Consider the following 20,646-nt stretch of genomic DNA (forward strand, 5'->3'; position numbering starts at 1 on the left):
AAGAGGTCCTACCACCAGTAATTACGCAAATTATAATTTTGCGGGTTTGATTTTATTGCACGATGTTATTCCTTCACCGTGGAAGTCAATCGTGAACATTTGTTGAGTACGTATTTCATTAGAAAAATTGGTACCCGCCAGCGGGATTCGAACACCGGCGCATCGCTCGATACGAATGCACCGGACGTCTTATCCTTTAGGCCACGACGACTTCGTATTAAATTGAACAACTCCTCGGAACACTCCCCATTGTAAATTCTGTAAAGTATGCATAGGGAAGATAGATCCCTACGCAGTTTTGATGTCTATGGGCTCCATTAACCAGCTTAAACCATATGCGCTGTTGTTGGAAGGTCGTGATGCTGTCCACGTGTAGTTGTTTATGATGCACTACATTCGAATTTGTATTATGTTCTTTTACTTTTGATGTGCGTTGTCATTCTGTATTATATTTTCTCATATAAAAGTAAACAATGTTTTCAAGTATTATTTACGTTTTAATTAATTGCTATAGCCGCTAGTTCATCCTATCAGCTGCGAGTTCATTAACTTATTTAAGAAGCAGGAAGGTTTTTTTTTTTATTGCCCTTGTAGACAGACGAGCATACGGCCCACCTGATTGGTGAGTGGTTACCGTCGCCCATGGACTTCAGCAATGCCAGGGGCAGAGCCAAGCCGCTGCCTACCGCTTAATACTCTCCACAAGCCTCGTTTGAAGAAGGACATGTCATAGCGCTCGGGATACACCGTGGAGGGGAGCTCATTCCATAGCCGGATAGGTATGTATTTTAAAGGTTTTGTCATTAATGCACTTCAGTAACTTAGCTTAGTTTCTATACTTAGTTAAGTGTATTTTCGTGGATTTTTATACGTAACGTTGAGGCTTGGCTTTGAGCGTAATATTTTTAGGAATCAACCAGCAAAACTAAAATTACTACCGACACAATTCATAAAACCAAAAAAACAAATTCTGGAAAGTTCCACAAAATATATACCTAATATATACATTATACTGAAAGGTGAGTGAAAATTTTCCACCAATCTAATATAATTTCTAGACCAACTGTAAAATGGATTGACCTTTTTTATAACTGAAACTAACTTTACAGATTAAAAGTCAGCAAAAGTCAGACCTGACACTGAAGTTTCATAAATTAGGAGTCCGTTCATGATGTTCCCCAAAAAAAAATCTTCTGAATTATGATTGTTTTAGTCTACTTTATATTATCTTTTCAGGATTTAAGAGCTGTTTGTGAGTTTTTGACCTTTTGCTTTTTATTATACACATACTCGGAAGAGCTGTGTTATCAGGAAGCATATGTTTTTATTAACCTTAAAACGTATTTTATGCTACGCACATTCAGAGTTCATTACATAATTAATATCCTAGCTATTGAATATTCTCAATGTTTTGCGAATGAAGCTTAACAAAAGTATTAGATGGTAGACAAAATATTTGTCCCCCTGGCCTTAACACCATTGCTTCTAATTAATCACTACTTTCATTATAGCTACTGTTTTGTTTCAAAAGTGAAATTAAAATCATCTAATAGCCTAGCCTTTATTTTGATATAGTTAGCGATTCACATTATAACGAAACCATGTGATTGTGTGAAACTGTGATTTGTTCCTTACGAGACGATGCGGAGAGGTACCCTAACCGGGATAAAACGTCCGTAACGTAAGAAACAGGCGGGGCAGTGGAACCTACCCGCGCGGACTCACAAAAGTTCCTACCACCATATTAGTTTTTGGTTGCAACAACAGATCCTACCACTTGTGTTTTAGATTTGTATCACTACGACGAGGCATCGCAGCGACCGCGTCTTCCGACGTTTGAAGATATTGAATTTGAACCGATTTCGCCGCTCGGCAAAGACAAAGCGAAAATAACAGCGAAGAATCTGAACTGTCACGAATTTTACAAGTACGCGTTGAACTGCGAGGTCGAAGCGGCTCTTATTTACAATTCTAGTAGAAAAGCGCCACCGACGCCTGAGAAAATCGGAGATTGGTGCAGGTGGGATTTTAGGCTTTGCTTAGTGGATTATGGTATTGTTTTCCTCGTTGACTTCTTAGAGAATCGGATTGTTATTTTTCCTTTTTGGACAAATATATTTAACTAGCGACCCGCCCTCACTTCGCTTGGGAAACTGTAATTTACTAGAGGTCCCGCAGTAGTCGAAATTCGACTATAATTAATTGGAATTGTAAGTTTGTACACTATTATGATTGTATTTTATACTCACACTATAATCACAAATTTCGCCAAGACTACACTATAAAAAATATTAGCAAAGACAAACAATATTTAATCTATTCTCAATTTGACAACAGCCGTCAAGAACAAAAGTTTGACAATAAATAGTATGCATGCGTGTGTGCGTCAAATACATGGTATGTAGTGTGTGTAATGTTTTATTTATTGATTTAATGTACCTTTTATGCATTACTTTAAACAAATATTAGCGTTGTGCACTTCTTCTCTATATTCTCTATAAGTGTAGAAAATTTCATAGTCCTCCGTCCGCGCAATTTTCGTAAAAAGGGATACAAAGTTTTTGCTTCACGTATTAATATATAGATTATTGATTTCTCCACTATTTAATTAATGGTATTATACATATAAACATTCCTCTTCAATCACTCTATCTAATAAATAAAACCGCATCAAAATCCGTTACGTAGTTTTAAAGATTTAGGCATACATAGGGACAGATATAGGGACAGATATAGGGACAGAGAAAGCGACTTTGTATTATACTATGTAGTGATTTATAATGAAGACATTAAAATAATCAATTTGTATAATCCACCATTTGAAGTCGTCGTGGCCCAAAGGATGAGATGTCCGGTGCATTCGTATCGAGCGATGCACCGGTGTTCGAATCTCGCTGGCGGGTACCAATTTTTCTAATGAAATACGTACTCAACAAATGTTCACGATTGACTTCCACGGCGAAGGAATAACATCGTGCAATAAAAATCAAACCCGCAAAATTATAATTTGCGTAATTACTGGTGGTAGGACCTCTTGTGAGTCCGCACGCGTTTCGGTTTGAAGGGTGGGGCAGCCGTTGTGACTATACTGAGACCTTAGAACTATATCTCAAGGAGTGTGGCGCATTTACGTTGTAGATGTCTATGGGCTCCAGTAACCACTTAACACCAGGCGGGCTGTGAGCTCGTCCACACATCTAAGCAATAAAAAAATAAAAAAACCCACCCTGTAATATAATAGTTCAGGACCATTAACCACTAGGCCAATGAGAATATACAGATTTTGGTCAGTTTTAAATTAACGAACATTATCGCAAAGTCCTTATTCCTTTTTCAGATCTATAAAACACCATATAAACTGCGCCATAGACTGGAATTCAGACTGCAATGCCGTCACAGAGCAACATTTCAACGATGAAAGTATCAAGGGTCTTATGCACGTTGACAGCAGCGTCTGCGATGACGAGTGGTTTATAACACGTCAGTCAAATATCAGCGTTATTTTCTAGCCAATAGACGCGTTTTATCTCTATCACATTCGCACATATTAAACTATTGAGCAGGGAGATTTGATCTTAAAATCCAAACGGTAAGGTTGACAGTTGTATGTATCTTTAAAAGGTATTACAAACAGAGCACGTTAAATTATGGACGCTTAATTTTGTCGGAGAAATGTAAGCCTTAAGTCTATTAAATGAGCGTTTGAAATCCCATCGGCAAAATTTAACTACGCGCGCGTCGAGTAATTAGGAAGAAATTGATATTGAGGCGGATACGCACGTATATATTTTGTAATTGGCGTTGCATTTCAGTATTTAAATTACAAGTTAAAATTTCGCAGAAGACCGCCTCAATTAAAAAAATGTGTTTTTTTTCATAGTGGTATCTATCACCTTTTAGAGTGTGAAGTAAATGTTTATACATTTTTGCAAAAACAAATTTAAATTTTGTTTACACAAGAGTTTAAACAAGAGTTAAATTTTGTTTTATAATTTTTATTTCTTTTTTCCGATTCAGAACTGGTCATTATACTGTTTTTGATAAAACTGTAAACTCTTCTACGAAAAAAACGATATTTTTTCAATTTTTTTTTTATTGCTTAGGAGGGTTGACAAGCGCTGAAGCCCACCTGGTATTAAGTGGTTACTGGAGCCCATAGACATCTATAACATAAATGCGCTACCCACCTTGAGATATAAGTTCTAAGGTCTCAGTAGAGTTACAACGGCTGCCCCACCCCTCAAACCGAAACGCATTACTGCTTCACGGCAGAAATAGGCGGGGTAGTGGTATCTACCCGTGCGGACTCACAAGAGGTCCTACCACCAGTAAGATGTAATAAAATTAAAAAACCGATTCGAGAAACTATATTTAATGCTGTTTTTAACGCACTTTATAACAAGAAGGGAACGAGGGTCGCTTTTCTTGCATGTTCACAAGAAGTCACAATCCACCTGGTGTTGAGGTCACTGAGGCCCATAGACATCACAAATGCCGCCATTACTATGAGATATGAGGTTTAGTCTTAATTGTGTATTACAATAATACACCCGAGCGCCCGGTGTCACATGTTGTAAGTAACTTTGACATTTTTGAGAAGCCTCGTTCCACCTCCAACATATTCGGTTACCCCCTCCCCCAACCCCCCTCCTTTCAATGGTCTCGCTCGCACTTATTCCAGTACCACTCGAATTTAGGTTTATTTTTTTTCTTCCAACCTCCTTTTTGTTCCTAGAATATGACCAAGTGTCTGATTGCATATCAAGATCAGGCGACGCTTGGGAAGGATGCTACAGGACATTCACCGATGTGGTGGATCGCGAAAAGAACAAAACGAACGAATGGACACACTATCAAACACATTTTAAATTGTGTTGGTGAGATATTATTTTTGTTTTTGAATCTTTTGGGATACGTAGCTTGGGGGTTGCTATGTCAGGTTTCAGTTAAATGCTGGTATGGCCAGCTTCATGTTAAGCACATACCGGTGGCCATTGAGAAAGTCTTTGAATTAAAAACATACCAACAAATCGACCGAGAGCTCGATCGATTATAGTACCAGAAAAATATAACATGCGAATGGCACTGTCCACGTTGAGAGACAAGATTAAAGTCGCAATTACCCGTGGTTCCCAAATGCAAAATAATCAAGGTAGTGGCTTACGTCAGAGCTAAACCTTAGTTTTTGTATTTGTGAGGAATCCTGAGTGCTAGAGCATATGGTTCTTCAAACGAGAGTCTTCAGTAGTAGACACTGGCTAAGCTGTGCATTATTTTTGTCCTTGACCGACGGTCATTACTCATCGCAAAATGGACCATGCGCTCGGAATCCTACAATGGCGATGAATATAAACAAAAAGAATCGTAATAAATCCGGAATGTTCTTTAATTGTGTTTGTTGGAAGTTATGGATAGGTTAATCGTGAATAATGAAAAATACGATCACTTTATATTTAGTCAAGCATATAGGATATGCATTCTTTATTAAAAAGCATTACGTTTTGAGGAACGTCCTTGCGCCCGTAAGAGTCGTCAATAACTAACGACCTTAAGAAAACAATATTTATTTTATAATGAGGCCTGTGCTTCATTTCCCACGCATGGGAATTTGTTTTTGTAGGCTTGACCGTAGTGTTCGAGAAATTCTAATCAAAACACTGACTTATGACTGCAATTGACTTCAAAGATATTAGAGCCAAATGTTGGAGTGACAAAATTATAAAACAAGCTAATCTTACAAACTACGATTCAATTTTGTACAGAGAATTCAAAAGTGTTATTGTCAGAGTCTCTAAAACGCGCTACCAGAGAAGAGTTGAAAAATGTTGCAGTGAATATTAACTGGATTCCGCACATGCGAAACGCAAGTGAACTGTTGACTTTGTGCTTAATTGGAACTCATGTACGTTAGGGTTCTGTGTCGCGGCAATTTTAGAACGAAGTTCCTTATGAGACGATGCGGAGGGGTACCCTAACCGGGAAAAAACGTCCGTAACGTAAGATTTTTTTAAAAACGAAACGGTTAGCCAATCTGGCTACATGGATTTTTCGATTCGCAGCGTATTAGCTGTGGTGAGGGGTAATATAAATCGAAGCAGTGCCAGTCAATGAATTGTATAAGAAAATTTTGTAATTAGCAATGAGGATATGATTGAGTGGACGGGCAGATAGTGAGTCGTGATGTTGAGTGTTTATCAAAGCCCTCTTCCCAATATCCAACTTGAGCTATAAGATAAAGCCTCAATGCCATTGATTCTATCACTATCCTAACCATTGATATAGTTATCTATCTACCGACGGTACTCATTACGGACTTAAAATATATCCTATAATCCGCAGAGGACGTTACTTAAGAACTAATGTAAAATGATTATACAAAAATTTTTAAGCGTTAAGACTGATACACTTTAATGTAAATTTTGTGTGAGATGTCCACGTTTTCCAAGTTGTTTTTTAAATATGCTTTAAATGACGGGTTTTTGTTAATGGAATCAGACAAAGGAATACATTTTTTGCTTATTTTTTAGTACCTATAGAAGTGGGGTATCAAGGATACTAAGTTGTCATTTGGGTGATTAACAAACAAACAAAAAGATGTGTGGTGTCCTGGGACACCGGATAAGAACGAAGTACCTTATTATAAAAATATTAATTTAAAGTTCTATTCGAGGTATAAAGAAAATAAAACTGGAGGTTTCGCAACAACCCACGGTCATTCGGTAACGTGCGAACTTATTGTGGTACACTTCATTCACGGTTGTTTGCATAAAAGTTAGTGTATTGCGCAAACGAACGCTCCGAGATCGTGGTCAATGAATGATAAAAAAATATGTTATTTTTTGCACGTTATTACAAAGTTAAGTCATACACTGTGTGCATTACTACTAAAAATCTTACGTTACGGACGTTTTTTCTCGGTTAAGGTACGCCTCCGCATTGTCCCGTAAGGAAATTCGTTCTGAAACACATTTAAGAATGGTACGGTAGATTGTGCGGAACCTTCAGGCTTACGAAAGTATTACGCGCTAACCGAGAAAGCTTTTTGTTTCAGCGCACGAGCGAAGTTCAGGCGGTGCACGTTCGAAGCGCTATTTGAGTCGCCGGGCTCTAAATGCTCGCGTGAACACGCAGTCACTTTGCAGAAATATTCCGTTTTTGTATCATCGGGTAACGTGCATCAGGTTGGATTTTCTGTTGGACTTAGATGGACTATTTATTTCTTATATGGGTGGACGAGCTCACAGCCCACCTGGTGTTAAGTGGTTACCGAAGCCCATAGATATCTACGACGTAAATGCGCACCCACCTTGAGATATAAGGTCAAGTATAGTTACAACGGCTGCCCCACCCTTCAAACCGAAACGCATTACTGCTTCACGGCAGAAATAGGCAGGGCGGTGGTACCTACCCGCGCGGACTCACAAGAGGTCCTACCACCAGTAATTACGCAAATTATAATTTTGCGGGTTTCATTTTTATTACACGATATTATTATCCTTCACCGTGGTAGTCAATCGTGAACATTAAAATTTGTTGAGTACGTGTTTCATTAGAAAAATTGGTACCCGCCAGCGGGATTCGAACATCGGTGCATCGCTCAACACGAATGCACCGGACGTCTTATCCGTTAGGCCACGACGACTTCAAAAGCTTCTCGTTGTAAAAGTAGGGCTGGATGATATAAACGCTACAGCAATAACTGTTCTTCTCAATATAACTTACTAATAGGACGTTCTTAGATAAAATTATTTGTTTTTGTAGGATTGCGACCACAATATGATGTATTCAGAATGTCCAGGAGGTGATCCTAGGCCCTCAGAGAATACCTTAAAGAGGTTGATGAATGGTGACCCTGATGAGATGATGATCAGTAAAGGATCCGAGCTTCATCATCAATGGAGAATATTATTTTTATTTTATACATTAAATTTAAGCCGATACGGTTAATACTCCAATGGTTTTTGAAAGGTCCAGGTTGTTTTTTATTTGATATTCCTATTTAGAGTAATCTATATATATATAAATGAATTGCTGTTCGTTAGTCTCGCTAAAACTCGAGAGCGGCTGGACCGATTTGACTAATTTTGGTCTTGTATTATTCGTGGAAGTCCAGAGAAGGTTTAAAATGTGAATTAATATGAAAATGCTCGGAATTATATAAAAAACAAACAATTTTGTTTTTCCTTTGATGTGTACCCCGTCGGACGGTTTCCTTTTGTTTGTCTTAAGTTTATTTTATACAAAAGTTTAGGTTTTTTATTTATCAATTGAGGCACTACAAAGTCTGCTGGGTCAGCTAACAAAATTATAAATTCCTTAGCTTTCTACTAAGCAGCTTTCCTCGTATTCTGAACACACACTAAGTCTAACGATTTGCATAAAACGCCTCAACACAATATCACAGAACATACGCTACAATACTAATGACACTTCAACAGGCAAACTTCGGAACTTGTAGCTTTTGGATGCATGAGCTTGTCGAAGCTCGAACTCACATTACAAACTTGGAGAGTTGAAGAAGTGTATATACATATAAACCTATATAGCTCAGTGTTCGTAGAGGAGAAACTGAATCGTGGAGATTTACAGCCATTTGTTATTATTTCTTATGAAAATATAATCGAAGTACCTAATGTCGAAAAATTGAAGATTTTAATTTCAGAACAATAGATTCGGATCCACTGTTTGACAATTTTTGATCTATAGAATCTCTGGAATCAATAGCAAGTATAATTACTGTTACTGTTACTGGTAGTAGGACCTCTTGTGAGTCCGCACGGGTAGGTACCACCACCCTGCCTATTTCTGCCGTGAAGCAGTAATGCGTTTCGGTTTGAAGGGTGGGGCAGCCGTTGTAACTATAATTGAGACCTTAGAACTTATATCTCAAGGTGAGTGGCGCATTTACGTTGTAGATGTCTATGGGCTCCAGTAACCACTTAACACCAGGTGGGCTGTGAGCTCGTCCACTCATCTAAGCAATAAAAAAAAAAAAAAAAAAAACAAATACATCCGTAAAAGGGCTAGGGTAGGGTAGGGTATTTACCCATTTACCTATTGAGGTAGTTATGTTGTATTTTTATTATGTTGTATGTAGTAAAATAGAAATGGAAAGCTTAATATAACTATCTGTTGAAGATACGAACTTCATTCGGAAATTTACCTGACTTTAAATAAGCTAGAAAAGGTCCTATAAAAAAGTAGCAACTATAAAAAAAAGCGTTGCATAATGTCTCTCTTAATTGTTGATTGACTCTAAATATTGCTGAATATTATTCAATAGGTATGTGAAGTAAGTGTGGTTACTATTCTAATTTGATTAAAACTTCGCCGTCATGTTTCGGTAGTTGCCTCACTTCCAAGCTCATATAAATATTCTTCGCATTCTGACGAAATACTCTCTAAAGTTTTGCATTGCACTATCCATTTATAGCTAAATATTTAATATCATTTTTAAATTTCCATTTGACAAATCCTTCCTTCCAAATAATTCCTTACATTATCAAATCCGTATTACTGGATTAATATATAAAGCTTAGCAAGTTAGAACTCGATTAAAATGTCATTAACAAAAGTTCATATGCTGACAATGCTTCATTACCATTAGAAAACTATTAGGGAGCTTTCGCCGGATCCTTTGAATGGATGAAAAGCGCCAAGAAGCTTTCCTCTCTCTAACGATCAAACGCTGATTCAAGTTCTGAATCCAGTTATAAAATTATCTTGATGGGTGAAAGCATTTTAGTGGTACTGTAATAATAATAGACTGTCACAAGTTTTTCCCTGATTAATCAACCCTTTGTATTTTGAACGGATTCTGTGTAGATTTACTATCAGCGCGCCTTTCTGCTGAAAAAGTTTGATAGGTTATTGATTTTAAAATGTTATCAAAAGTTTTTTTTTATATATTAAAACAACTGTCAACAACAAAATCTGGTTCATACCGTTGTTATGGTGTATTTCGTGTATGACGGTACATAAAAATAATATTGAAATTTGTGACCGTTTTTTTTTTTTTTAAGGTCTTAGTTATCGGAGTTCCTATCCACGCATGGAGTAATCGTGGAGATTACCGTGCTTTCTTTTTTTAAGTCAAGTTTGCAAAATTTCTTAGGAATTGAGATTGATTCATTCATATCTTGAGTGAACAGTCTTGAGCAGTATCGCAGTGAAAACCTTACCTTTGACTTATCTAATAGTAAGGATAAAGTAATTAACGGTAAAACTGGTGGCAGGGCATCCTGAGAGTCTGCACGGGTAGGTACCACCACTCTGCCTATTTCTTCCGTGAAGCGTTTTGGTTTGAAGGGTGGGGCAGCCGTTGTATCTGTACTGAGACCACATATCTCAAGATAGGTGGCAGCATTTTCGTTGTCTTTGGGCTCCGGTAACTATTTAACACCATGTCGCGAGGTCGTCCTCCATCGAAGCAATAAATAAAAATTGGCTGCAACTTAGAGAATTGCACTTTGTGGACAATTTCGTGTTTTTTAAATACTGTGTTAGCGATGGTATCGTCTAATGTAACCTCTTCGTCATTAACCAAGTCCTTGTTTAATATAACATTTTTCGCATTCATATACGTTTAAGTAGCTTATAATGCTTTCATTTTTATATTGCTTTGAAAGCGGATCAGCATACACGATTATGAGTGCTCACCGTCGCCAAGTCACGTAGGATTTCTTAATTGATAAGAACGAAAATTGTTCAATATCTTTTTATTTTATTTTTTTGTGTAATCCTTAAAAAGTTCCCAATGTTGTAAACTGTTAAACCGATTACAAATAGGATGATACAGACTAGAAGTAATAATAGGGATAATAGGTCTAGCTCCAAGTATTGGGTCAAGCTCATATTGGCTGCTGGCGAACGGAGATGCTTGGCTCCTCCGTGACGCAGCACGTACTCAGTCCACCACACGGCGCGCTCCAACGAGCTCTGGGGCTGGTCGTACATCTGGCGCCGGAGACAAGCTATGTTTTGACGGTAGCTGAAAAATATATTTTAACCGAGTATATTTTAAAGTAAACCATACAATTTTCTCCTCCTTCTTGAGAGGATAATCCTGAATGCTCATGGTTATGGCCTCCTTTAATAACTTTCTCCTGGATTATCTTGCGCTACTCCTGCCTACTCTCGGCTGGGTGGATAGCAACGTGGATAGAAGTGTTGAGAATGGCGCGTATTTGGTCCGACCAGCGTATTGAACTTCTGCCTTCCTTTATATTGCTCAGGTGGATGAACGATCTCAAGGCCCAGCTGGGGTTAAGTGGTTACCGGATCCCATAGACATCTACAATCTAAATGCCACATAGACACTGAGTTCAAAGGTCTCAGTTTTCACACTATAACGCCTGCCCCGTCCTTCAAACCGAGACGCATTAGTGCTTCACGGTAGAAATAGGTAGGCCGGTAGTACCTACCCGTGCAGATTCACTAGACGCTTGAACACCGGGTAATATAGATAGCTAAATGATAAGGGTGATGTTTTTTCCTTTTGCAATTCACGCGGTGGTCTTTTTGATGTATGCTGAACCCATTACAACGTTACGACTTTCTGATGTTTAAATTTGATACTAACACTGCAATTGAAGCTTACCTTTCATCACCAATGACTTTGTGAATCGCTTCTAGCAGGTCCGCCTTAGTCAAGGACTCCAGGTCTAAGCCCACGCCGATGCCAAACTTGACATACTGTTCAACGTTGTACCACTGGTCTCCTATCATCGGTATGCCTATTAGCGGCACTCCAGCTGTTATGGATTCATCGGTCGATTGGAGACCTCCCTGGGTTATGAATAATTTAACATTTCGATGCTCTGAAATTCGAATTTCAATCAGAAACCTTCCATCAAAAATTTCCATCGTTTGCAGGCGAAATCAGTGTAACAGGTCGTAGCTGAAGACTGAATGAGGGTTAAGAGTCAATTTTATGTGGTTTTGGATACTGATTGAAGGTCACCTTTATTGTTTTGGATATCAAAAATCTTTCTATTTTTGCCACGAAACAAAAGTTTCTGTTCGAAGGTGGGTACAGACTTAAACAGTGAAATCGAGACTACGATCTTATATGGGTATAAAAATATCTGGAAGCAATTATTGAAAGAATTGTAGTACTTTTACTGATGGTAGGACGTCTTGTGTGTTCGTACGGGTAGGTACCACCACCCCGCCTATTTCTGCTGTGAAGCTGTAATGTGTTTTGGTTTGAAGTGTGAGGCAGCCGTTGTAACTATAATGGGACCTTAGAACTTATATCTCAAGGTGTGTGGCGCATTTACGTTGTAGATGTCTATGGGCTCCAGTGACCACTTTAGGCTTGAGCTCGTCCACCCGTCTAAGCAATAAAAAAAGGCATTAATGATGATATTCATGAGCTCGAGTAATCATTTAAAACCAAACGAGCCATTAACTAGTCTAATTGCAGCTAAAAAAATAACGTTCAAACCCTGTTGTTATTCTCAACTGAAAGAAATACTATTCTGTATTTATTTTCGACGAATTTATATGTACTACAAATCGTAGGGCGCTATTTCATTCATGCGTAAATTAAAAATTGAAATTTTCGTCTAATGGAGTTTTAAGAACCTCTTTTTTCCACACACTGACTGTAATGTTGAATTGGACTTGCAATAATAACTGATTTTAGAAAATGAAAATATTTTTTTATGTGCGTTTGTAAAACTAATTGTATAACCAATTCTTTTTAAGGCCTCGGGAAATTTCTTTGAAAATGGACGAGGGTAAGGTCCGTTTGATGGTCATTTGCTCGCGTATTTTAAGGACGTTAGCTAATACCAGAAGAATAACTAAGCTTGAAGTCTGTAAGGTCTTCTTTAACAACGGGTATGTTTTGGAAGACGTGTAGCAAACACCGTGACAGGATTTTTTTTATTGCTTAGATGGGTGGACGAGCTCATAGCCCACCTGGTGTTAAGTGGTTACTGGAGCCCATAGACATCTAAAACATAAATGCGCCACCCACCTTGAGATATAAGTTCTAAGATATAAGTCTCAGTATAGTTACAACGGCTGCCCCACCCTTCAAACCGAAACGCATTACTGCTTCACGGCAGAATTGTAGTGCCTACTTGTCGGACCTTCCAACACGCTTAAAGTACAAATCATTTCAGACCACGCTTGCGTAACGTGCGACCATCACACACGTTCGGCCTCCTGAATGTGTGTGTATACTTACTTAATAAATCGGATTGCGGGAACCATTTTCCCATTAAAACGTTCTCGGGAAGTCCGGGCATTTTGTCCGCGTCCCACTTCAAAATAACGTTGTGTGGTAAAACTGAGATTGCTCTAAACAGAACGTTCACTTTGTCCTTGGGCAACAGAGAGGTCAAAACGTTCGTACCAAAACTGATGTAAATGATACCTTTTCGTGATGAGTCCATATAGGATTTGAGGGTCTGGAAAAAGACAAACCGAGTGTCATTCGAGCGCTGGAGATTGGCTTACAGCTGGATGAACCAACAGAACAGTTATGTATCGCAAGGTGAATCCCATACACATAGTCCACTGAGTTTCTCTCCGGATCTTCTCAGTGGGTCGCGATTCCGATCGGGTGGTGGTTCTTTTTTATTTATTGCTTAGATGGGTGAACGAGCTCACAGCCCACCACAGGCCCAGGGGTTACTGGACCCCATAGACATCTACGACGTAAATGCGCCACCCACCTTGAGATACAAGTTCTAAGGTCTCAAGTATAGTTACAACGGCTACCCCACCCTTCAAACCGAAACGCATTACTGCTTCACGGCAGAAATAGGCAGGGCGGTGGTACCTACCCGCGCGGACTCACAAGAGGTCCTACCACCAGTAATTACGCAAATTATAATTTTGCGGGTTTCATTTTTATTACACGATGTTATTCCTTCACGCCTCTTAAGCTACCAACGAATAGGTAAGGAAAAAAGAAAAAAAACAGGTGATTCCCGCATCACTCAAATCTTGATATTACATCTTAATTACATTAGAAAAGAAATGAGAAGCATCCGATAATTGAAAAAAGCAGCTTTAATAAAGTACGGATCGCTTGGAGCCTCTGGGTCTGCGGAGGGACTTCGGGTCCCTCTGTATTTTGTACCGCATGTTCCATGGGGAGTGCTCTGAGGAATTGTTCGAGATGATACCAACGTCTCGTTTTTACCATCGCACCGCCCGCCACCGGAGTAGAGTTCATCCATACTACCTGGAGCCACTGCGGTCATCCACAGTGCGTTTCCAGAGGTCTTTTTTGCCACGTACCATCCGGCTATGGAATGAGCTCCCCTCCACGGTGTTTCCCGAACGCTATGACATGTCCTTCTTCAAACGAGGCTTGTGGAGAGTATTAAGCAGTAGGCAACGGCTTGGCTCTGCTCCTGGCATTGCTGAAGTCCATGGGCGACGGTAACCACTTACCATCAGGTGGGCCGTACGCTCGTCTGCCTACAAAGGCAATAAAAAAAAAAAAAACTTAAGGATCGTTATAGTAATTATAGTAGTTATATTAATTTCACTTTTTGCCTGTCTATCCTAATAGCCTCGAAAGGTTATGCTAGATTCGTCTAGCGTGTTAACGAGCTTACGGAGTATAGCGTTACGAATTTGTTCCGCTACCGCAAGCTAAATACGGCAAGAAACTCAGTGGGCTGTGTCTGTGGGTTAATTTTAGCGACGAGCCCTTCGTCGCTTTCGACACCGCGATGAGAACGGTGACCAGTAATGTCACGAAAATCAGTATTGAGCAACGGTCAACTACATGATGAAACATTCGGAAAATAAAGACAAAAGCAGTCGTAATATTAATACCGATATTCATGACTGATATTCACTGCATAATAAATTTAGGCTGAATAATAGACAGCGGCTATTGATGTCCGTGAATGCCAGTAATGTTTGAGTCAAATGACTTTTTTTTTTTATTGCCTAGATATGTGAACGAGCTCACAGCTCACCTGGTGTTAAGTGCTTACTGGAACCCATAGACATCTACAACGTAAATGCGTCACCCACCTTGAGATATAAGTTCTAAGGTCTCAGTATAGTTACAACGGCTGTCCCACCCTTCAAACCGAAACGCATTACTGCTTCACGGCAGAAATAGGCGGGGCGGTGGTACCTACCCGTGCGGACTCACAAGAGGTCCTACCACCAGTGAAGTCTTGGATTTCCTTTTTTTAGCAAAAGTGAAGGGGCGAATGAGTTCCCGACCCATTAGATGTTAAGTATTTATGAGAAGCTTATAGACATCGTGAATGCTGCCGCCCACTTTGACGTATCTGGTCTAAATTGAAAAGTCAAAATTTCCGTTGCATATCACGGCTACCTTACCTTTTATCTTTTTTATTGCCACATAGGCAGACGAGCATACGGCCCACCTGATGGTGAGTATTTACCGTCGCTCATGGACGTCAGCAATGTCAGGGGCAGAGCCAAGCCGCTGCCTACCGTTTAATACTCTCTACAAGCCTCGTTTGAAGAATGAAGGACATGTCATAGCGCTCGGGAAACACCGTGGAGGGGAGCTCATTCCATAGCCATGGTACGTGGCAAAAAAGATCTCTGCAAACGCACTGTGGATGAACGTAGTGGCTCCAGGTAGTATGGATTAACTCTACTCCAATGGCGGTGCGATAGTAAAAACGAGACGTTGGTATCATCTCGAACAATTCCTCAGAGCACTCCAGAAAACCAGAACGTATTATGTTTCGCGGTAGAAACAGATAAGACAGTGGTGGTAAGGTAAGACAGGTGAACCTATGCAGGCTTACATAAAGTGATGAAAAGTCTGTCCTTCCCGTCATCACAACACTGAGGGATTTTCGAGGGTAGTTTAAATAAAATAATTAGATTCTGACCTTTGGTAGCTCCTTGCCTGGTTTTTGGGGTAAACCTCCCAAATATATTAAACTCGGTGGTACCGATCTATTGTTGTCCCACGAAGCGTGAACGTTTAAAAACAACAGATCCACGTTATTCATCAACTCGGTTATGTGCGGTACCTCAGGACCGAATAGCTTTCTTCCCATTTCCGTCTCAGGCTCTTCTAATTCCTTTAAAACTCTCTGGAACTTATATTGTACCCAAATCTCTTTAATTTTCTCCCACGTGGTCAATTTGTGAACTCTCCTTTGCATTTGGCCCGGATTCAAGAAGGCATGGAACGGTCCTGTAACAGCTTCTAAAGAACCATGGACAGTGCCAAACGAGCTGAATAATATTAATGGAACTTTGTATTTATAAGAGAGCACTAGAGCTGGTCTTACACACGCTTCGACAATCAGCAAATCGAATACCTTCCTCCTATCGTTTAGTATTTTTTGTACCTCATCACTATTCATTTGATTTTCGAATATCACGTTGAACGACTCGTAGGCTGATTTCATCATTTCATAAGCACCAACTTTAGAAATAGTCGGAGTAATGTTCAAGAACATTCTCGACCAAAGGCCGTATGACAAATCGTGAAGATCGATTTCTGTCAAATTGTCCGGAGTTTGACCTTTTGGGAACGCAGGGTCAGTTGTGATGACAGTGACTTGGTGTCCTCTTCTGGCCAGCTCTTGAGTAACAGGTCGAAACACAACTTGATGGCTGATCGAAGGTGTAGGGACGACAGCTAAAATTCTAGCACTTTCTACTTTCCAACACATCAACATCGCAACGATTAAAATCAATAATTTTAACGGCATGTCTGAGCGCGATTGCTGTTCAATTTGTATGTGTTAATTAAACAATTAACTTTAAATTTAAACAACTTTTATTACTTTGCAACGGTTTTTGTTAATTCGAATTAAAATTTGTATGAAAATGGATCGAGGCGCGTGCATGCGCATTCGCCGTCGTAGTTCGGTTGGTTCTGGCGGGCCGGGCGGCGCTGTGCGCTCGCTTACTGGGCGCGCTAAAATGATGGATGTTTTTTATTATAACTAAATTTAGATTTTTCCATTCCTATATAATATAATTCAATGAATTATAATTAGAAAGCGATTGTAGCTCCATTGGAGATACATACTTTATTGCACTTATTTATAATTTTATAATATAACAAATCAAAATAATTTAACATAAATCAACTAACACAGTAGACCAAATCTTCCAATGCCCTTGAAGGAGGCATAGTTCCCAAGATACTGGCTACGTTACCTCGTTGGACATCCAGACTCACTCTATGTGCAAAGCTCCATTTCAAATGATTCACTTTGGAATAGCTTAGTGAGAGTTTTTTTATTTATATATTTAGTTCCTCCACTTGTAAATTCCCTACTAATCTAATTTCCTTTTTATTTTTACAGTTGTAAATAAAACGCAAAACGTACGGAGCTGTACGTGTTAAAAAATTAAAATTCGATAACTTAGAAAAATCAATGAAAGGAGCTTTATTCGATTCAGCTAAGTTATCTAGTGTTTTGTGAACTTTCAGTTCAGGCAAATCAACTGTAGTGGCGTTAGGCTGCAGAGGCCAGCCAGACGAGTCCTTCCTGAGAAAAGAAGGTCCTTCCCACCACAAGGGCTCAGCCTGCAGACGCTGTAGGTCCACTCCTCTAGAAGCAAGATCTGCAGGGTTGAGATCAGTGGGAACGTGCCTCCATGAAAAGCCCTATGTGAGTTCATTGACCTCAAAGACTCGATTGGCAACAAAGGTTTTCAGTACCTTCGGTTGAGCCCTTTATCCAGCCCAACACGATGGTTGAATCAGTCCACGTGATCTTCCTAGTAATAAAAAGATCGGTTGTCTGTAAAGTCGGCTTACTGACGATAGTTGAACGTGACAACGTCATAAGAAAATACTGATGGAATGAAATTTCATTTTTCAAAACAAAATTTTAATTTTATTTGTTTGATAGCTATTTTGTATGGACAATTGACACCACATTCACTTTTCACTGAACTTCATACTTGACGAAAACATGTAAATGTATTATTGTATAGCAGCTGTCCACGCGGATGCATCGCTCACTCAAGTAGGAGAGAGATAGATGTCGAACGCTGCTGAACGCGGAGGCCGATTGTGCCTCTTTGTCGCTCGTTGCGCGCTCTCGCTTGCACTTCAAGCTTTAAATGGAACGCCTCAGAGCGAGGTAACGCCGCATGAGTCATGTTTTTTCGTGCGTGCAGCCGGCTCCATCGAATTATAAGACGTTGTCACGTCAATAAGCGAAACAGATTTAATTACCTTTGCTGACAGTCGAGCCCCGAGCAATGCTAAGCTGAGCTCGAGACGAGGGATAGTCATCGCTATTGGCTCCACTCTCGCCTTCGCACACAGCAGTCGCACTAAAATATTACCTTCTTCATCAGCTGATCGTAAATAAATACAAACACAAAACAATGCAGTTCCACAGTATGAGGAAGAGCACATAAGACATTTCACGACGAACTAATGGATAACAAATTATTTAAACTTTTGTACTATTATAACGCCAGAAAATTTAATGTCAATTTTTTTTTTTAATTAACTCCATCTAGCCTTTCTACGTGGCGCAGTGTGGAGAATCTGATTTTAAACTGACACTGCATGTCGTGACTGTGCGACCTTGTCTATTGTTCGAAGACAAGGTTTGCAAGGTTTTTTTTTTAAAGTCGTCGCGGCCTCAAGGATAAGTAAGACGTCCGGTGCATACGTGTTGAGCGATGCACCGGTGTTCGAATCTCGCTGGCGGGTACCATATTTTCTAATGAAATACGTACTCAACAAATGTCTTGTGAGTCCGCGCGGGTAGGTACCACCGCCCCGCCTATTTCTGCCGTGAAGCAGTAATGCGTTTCGGTTTGAAGGGCGGGGCAGCCGTTGTAACTATACTGAGACCTTAGAACTTATATCTCAAGGTGGGTGGCGCATTTACGTTGTAGATGTCTATGGGTTCCAGTAACCACTTAACATCAGATGGGCTGTAAGCTCATCCAACCATATATGCAATAAATAAAAAAAGTTCACTGGCATGCAGAATCTTCGAGAAACGACACATTAATCAGCCCGCGGGATCGGGCCGCCCGACCGACCTTCGCTCCTATCCCATCCGCGGGGGTGGTACGACGTGGAGGCCGAAACCAGAACAACAGGGGTGTGGGTGCCCAGAATCCCCCTCCGCGATCCCAACCACAGCCTCGTCTCCTTCCTTTTCTCCTCGTGATCACGTGGCATGCACGTGAACAGTATGTGTTGAGGGAAATCGAAACTTTTTCTTCTTTTCCCAACCACAGCCTCGCCCCTTCCTCCTCTCCTCGTCATCACGTGGCATGCATGTGAACAGTATGTGCTGAGGGAAATCGAACCTTTTTCTTCTTTTCCCAACCAAAGCCTCGCCCCTTCCTCCTCTCCTCGTCATCACGTGGCATGCGCGTGAACAGTATGTGTTGAAGAAAATCGAACCTTTTTCTTTTTTAGATAAGGATAAACATTTTAGATTCCCATGAAGTGCAATGAACGAAATTTATAAGTCGTATTGAATAATTAAGTGTTATTTATTTTGACTTACCAACAATTTTTTTTATTTACGAAAGCGTTCGATAACTCAATACGAACATTGAAGGAACATCAAAATTAATTTCAATTCAGTTTCTAACACTGCACTGCACTGTTTCTAGCACATGGAAATTTTTGAATTGAATTTAAATATTGTACTCCCGTTTAGTTCGTAAAGATCTTATGAAAGGTTACGTTAAAAATTAACTTCCACTGGAAACAAGTACTACTGACGAAAGAAACGGGGAATAGTATGCGACACGTGCATTCACGGACTGATATCGTGCAAATGCAATTTGAAGTCGTCGTGGCCTAACGGATAAGACGTCCGGTGCATTCGTGTTGAGCGATGCATCGGTGTTCGAATCCCGCAGGCGGGTACCAATTTTTCTAATGAAATACGTACTCAACAAATGTTCACGATTGATTTCCACGGTGAAGGAATAACATCGTGTAATAAAAATGAAACCCGCAAAATTATAATTTGCGTAATTACTGGTGGTAGGACCTCTTGTGAGTCCGCACGGGTAGGTACCACCGCCCTGCCTATTTCTGCCGTGAAGCAGTAATGCGTTTCGGTTTGAAGGGTGGGGTAGCCGTTGTAACTATACTGAGACTTTAGAACTTGTATCTCAAGGTGGGTGGCGCGTCTACGTTGTAGATGTCTATGGGCTCCAGTAACCACTTAACATCAGGTGGGCTGTAAGCTCGTCCATCTTTTTTTTATTGCATCCATCTAAGCAATAAAAAAAAATGACGTCCAAGCAGTTGGTGAATGCGTATGCACTGAAGATTGTCAACAGAGCGCTCAACGATTATATCGCGGTCAAAGGACGACCTCTATTGTGTACAGCTATTGAACAGGCGATTATTTTATTATTATTTTTATTGCTTAGGTGAGTGGACGAGCTCACAGCCCACCTGATGTTAAGATGGAGCCCATAGACATCTACAACGTAAATGCGCCACCCACCTTCAGATATAAGTTCTAAGGTCTCAGTACAGTTACAACGGCTGCCCCACCCTTCAAACCGAAACGCATTACTGCTTCACGGCAGAAGGGCAGGGTGGTGGTACCTACCGATGCGGACTCACAAGAGGTCCGACCACCAGTAAATTAGGTCATTAATTAAACTGACGACCAAAACTATATCAGAAAGAAAACCCATTTAATTCACATCTTT

At 40.0% G+C, this 20,646-nt stretch overlaps 2 protein-coding genes across 4 annotated transcripts; one reads left to right on the forward strand and one right to left on the reverse strand.

The window, feature by feature from the left end:
* Positions 1-1,102: 1,102 nt before the first annotated feature.
* On the forward strand, positions 1,103-8,172 carry LOC101740912 (uncharacterized). Its single transcript, XM_004924285.5, has 6 exons — positions 1,103-1,252; positions 1,789-2,020; positions 3,338-3,480; positions 4,736-4,877; positions 7,052-7,181; positions 7,762-8,172. The coding sequence occupies exons 1-6, from the start codon at positions 1,201-1,203 to the stop codon at positions 7,945-7,947; spliced, it is 885 nt and encodes a 294-aa protein (XP_004924342.1). The 5' UTR covers positions 1,103-1,200; the 3' UTR covers positions 7,948-8,172.
* A 2,530-nt stretch (positions 8,173-10,702) lies between these two features.
* On the reverse strand, positions 10,703-19,696 carry UGT33K1 (UDP-glycosyltransferase UGT33K1). 3 transcript variants are annotated; one of them, XM_062676697.1, is made up of 5 exons: positions 19,476-19,696; positions 15,855-18,273; positions 13,199-13,421; positions 11,600-11,819; positions 10,703-10,990 (listed from the first exon to the last, which is right to left on the reverse strand). In XM_062676697.1, exons 2-5 carry the CDS (start codon positions 16,686-16,688, stop codon positions 10,708-10,710), a joined length of 1,560 nt encoding a protein of 519 aa, XP_062532681.1. In that variant the 5' UTR covers positions 16,689-18,273; positions 19,476-19,696; the 3' UTR covers positions 10,703-10,707. The 3 variants fall into 3 exon arrangements, with proteins under 3 accessions (XP_062532681.1, XP_062532682.1, NP_001243958.1); XM_062676698.1 differs by lacking the exon at positions 19,476-19,696 and having other exon boundaries at positions 15,855-16,897; positions 18,173-19,449; NM_001257029.1 differs by lacking the exon at positions 19,476-19,696 and having other exon boundaries at positions 10,708-10,990; positions 15,855-16,688.
* Between the last annotated feature and the right edge of the window lie 950 nt (positions 19,697-20,646).

This window comes from Bombyx mori, chromosome 28 (genome assembly GCF_030269925.1).
Source record: "Bombyx mori chromosome 28, ASM3026992v2".
NCBI classification, from domain to species: Eukaryota; Metazoa; Arthropoda; class Insecta; order Lepidoptera; family Bombycidae; genus Bombyx; species Bombyx mori.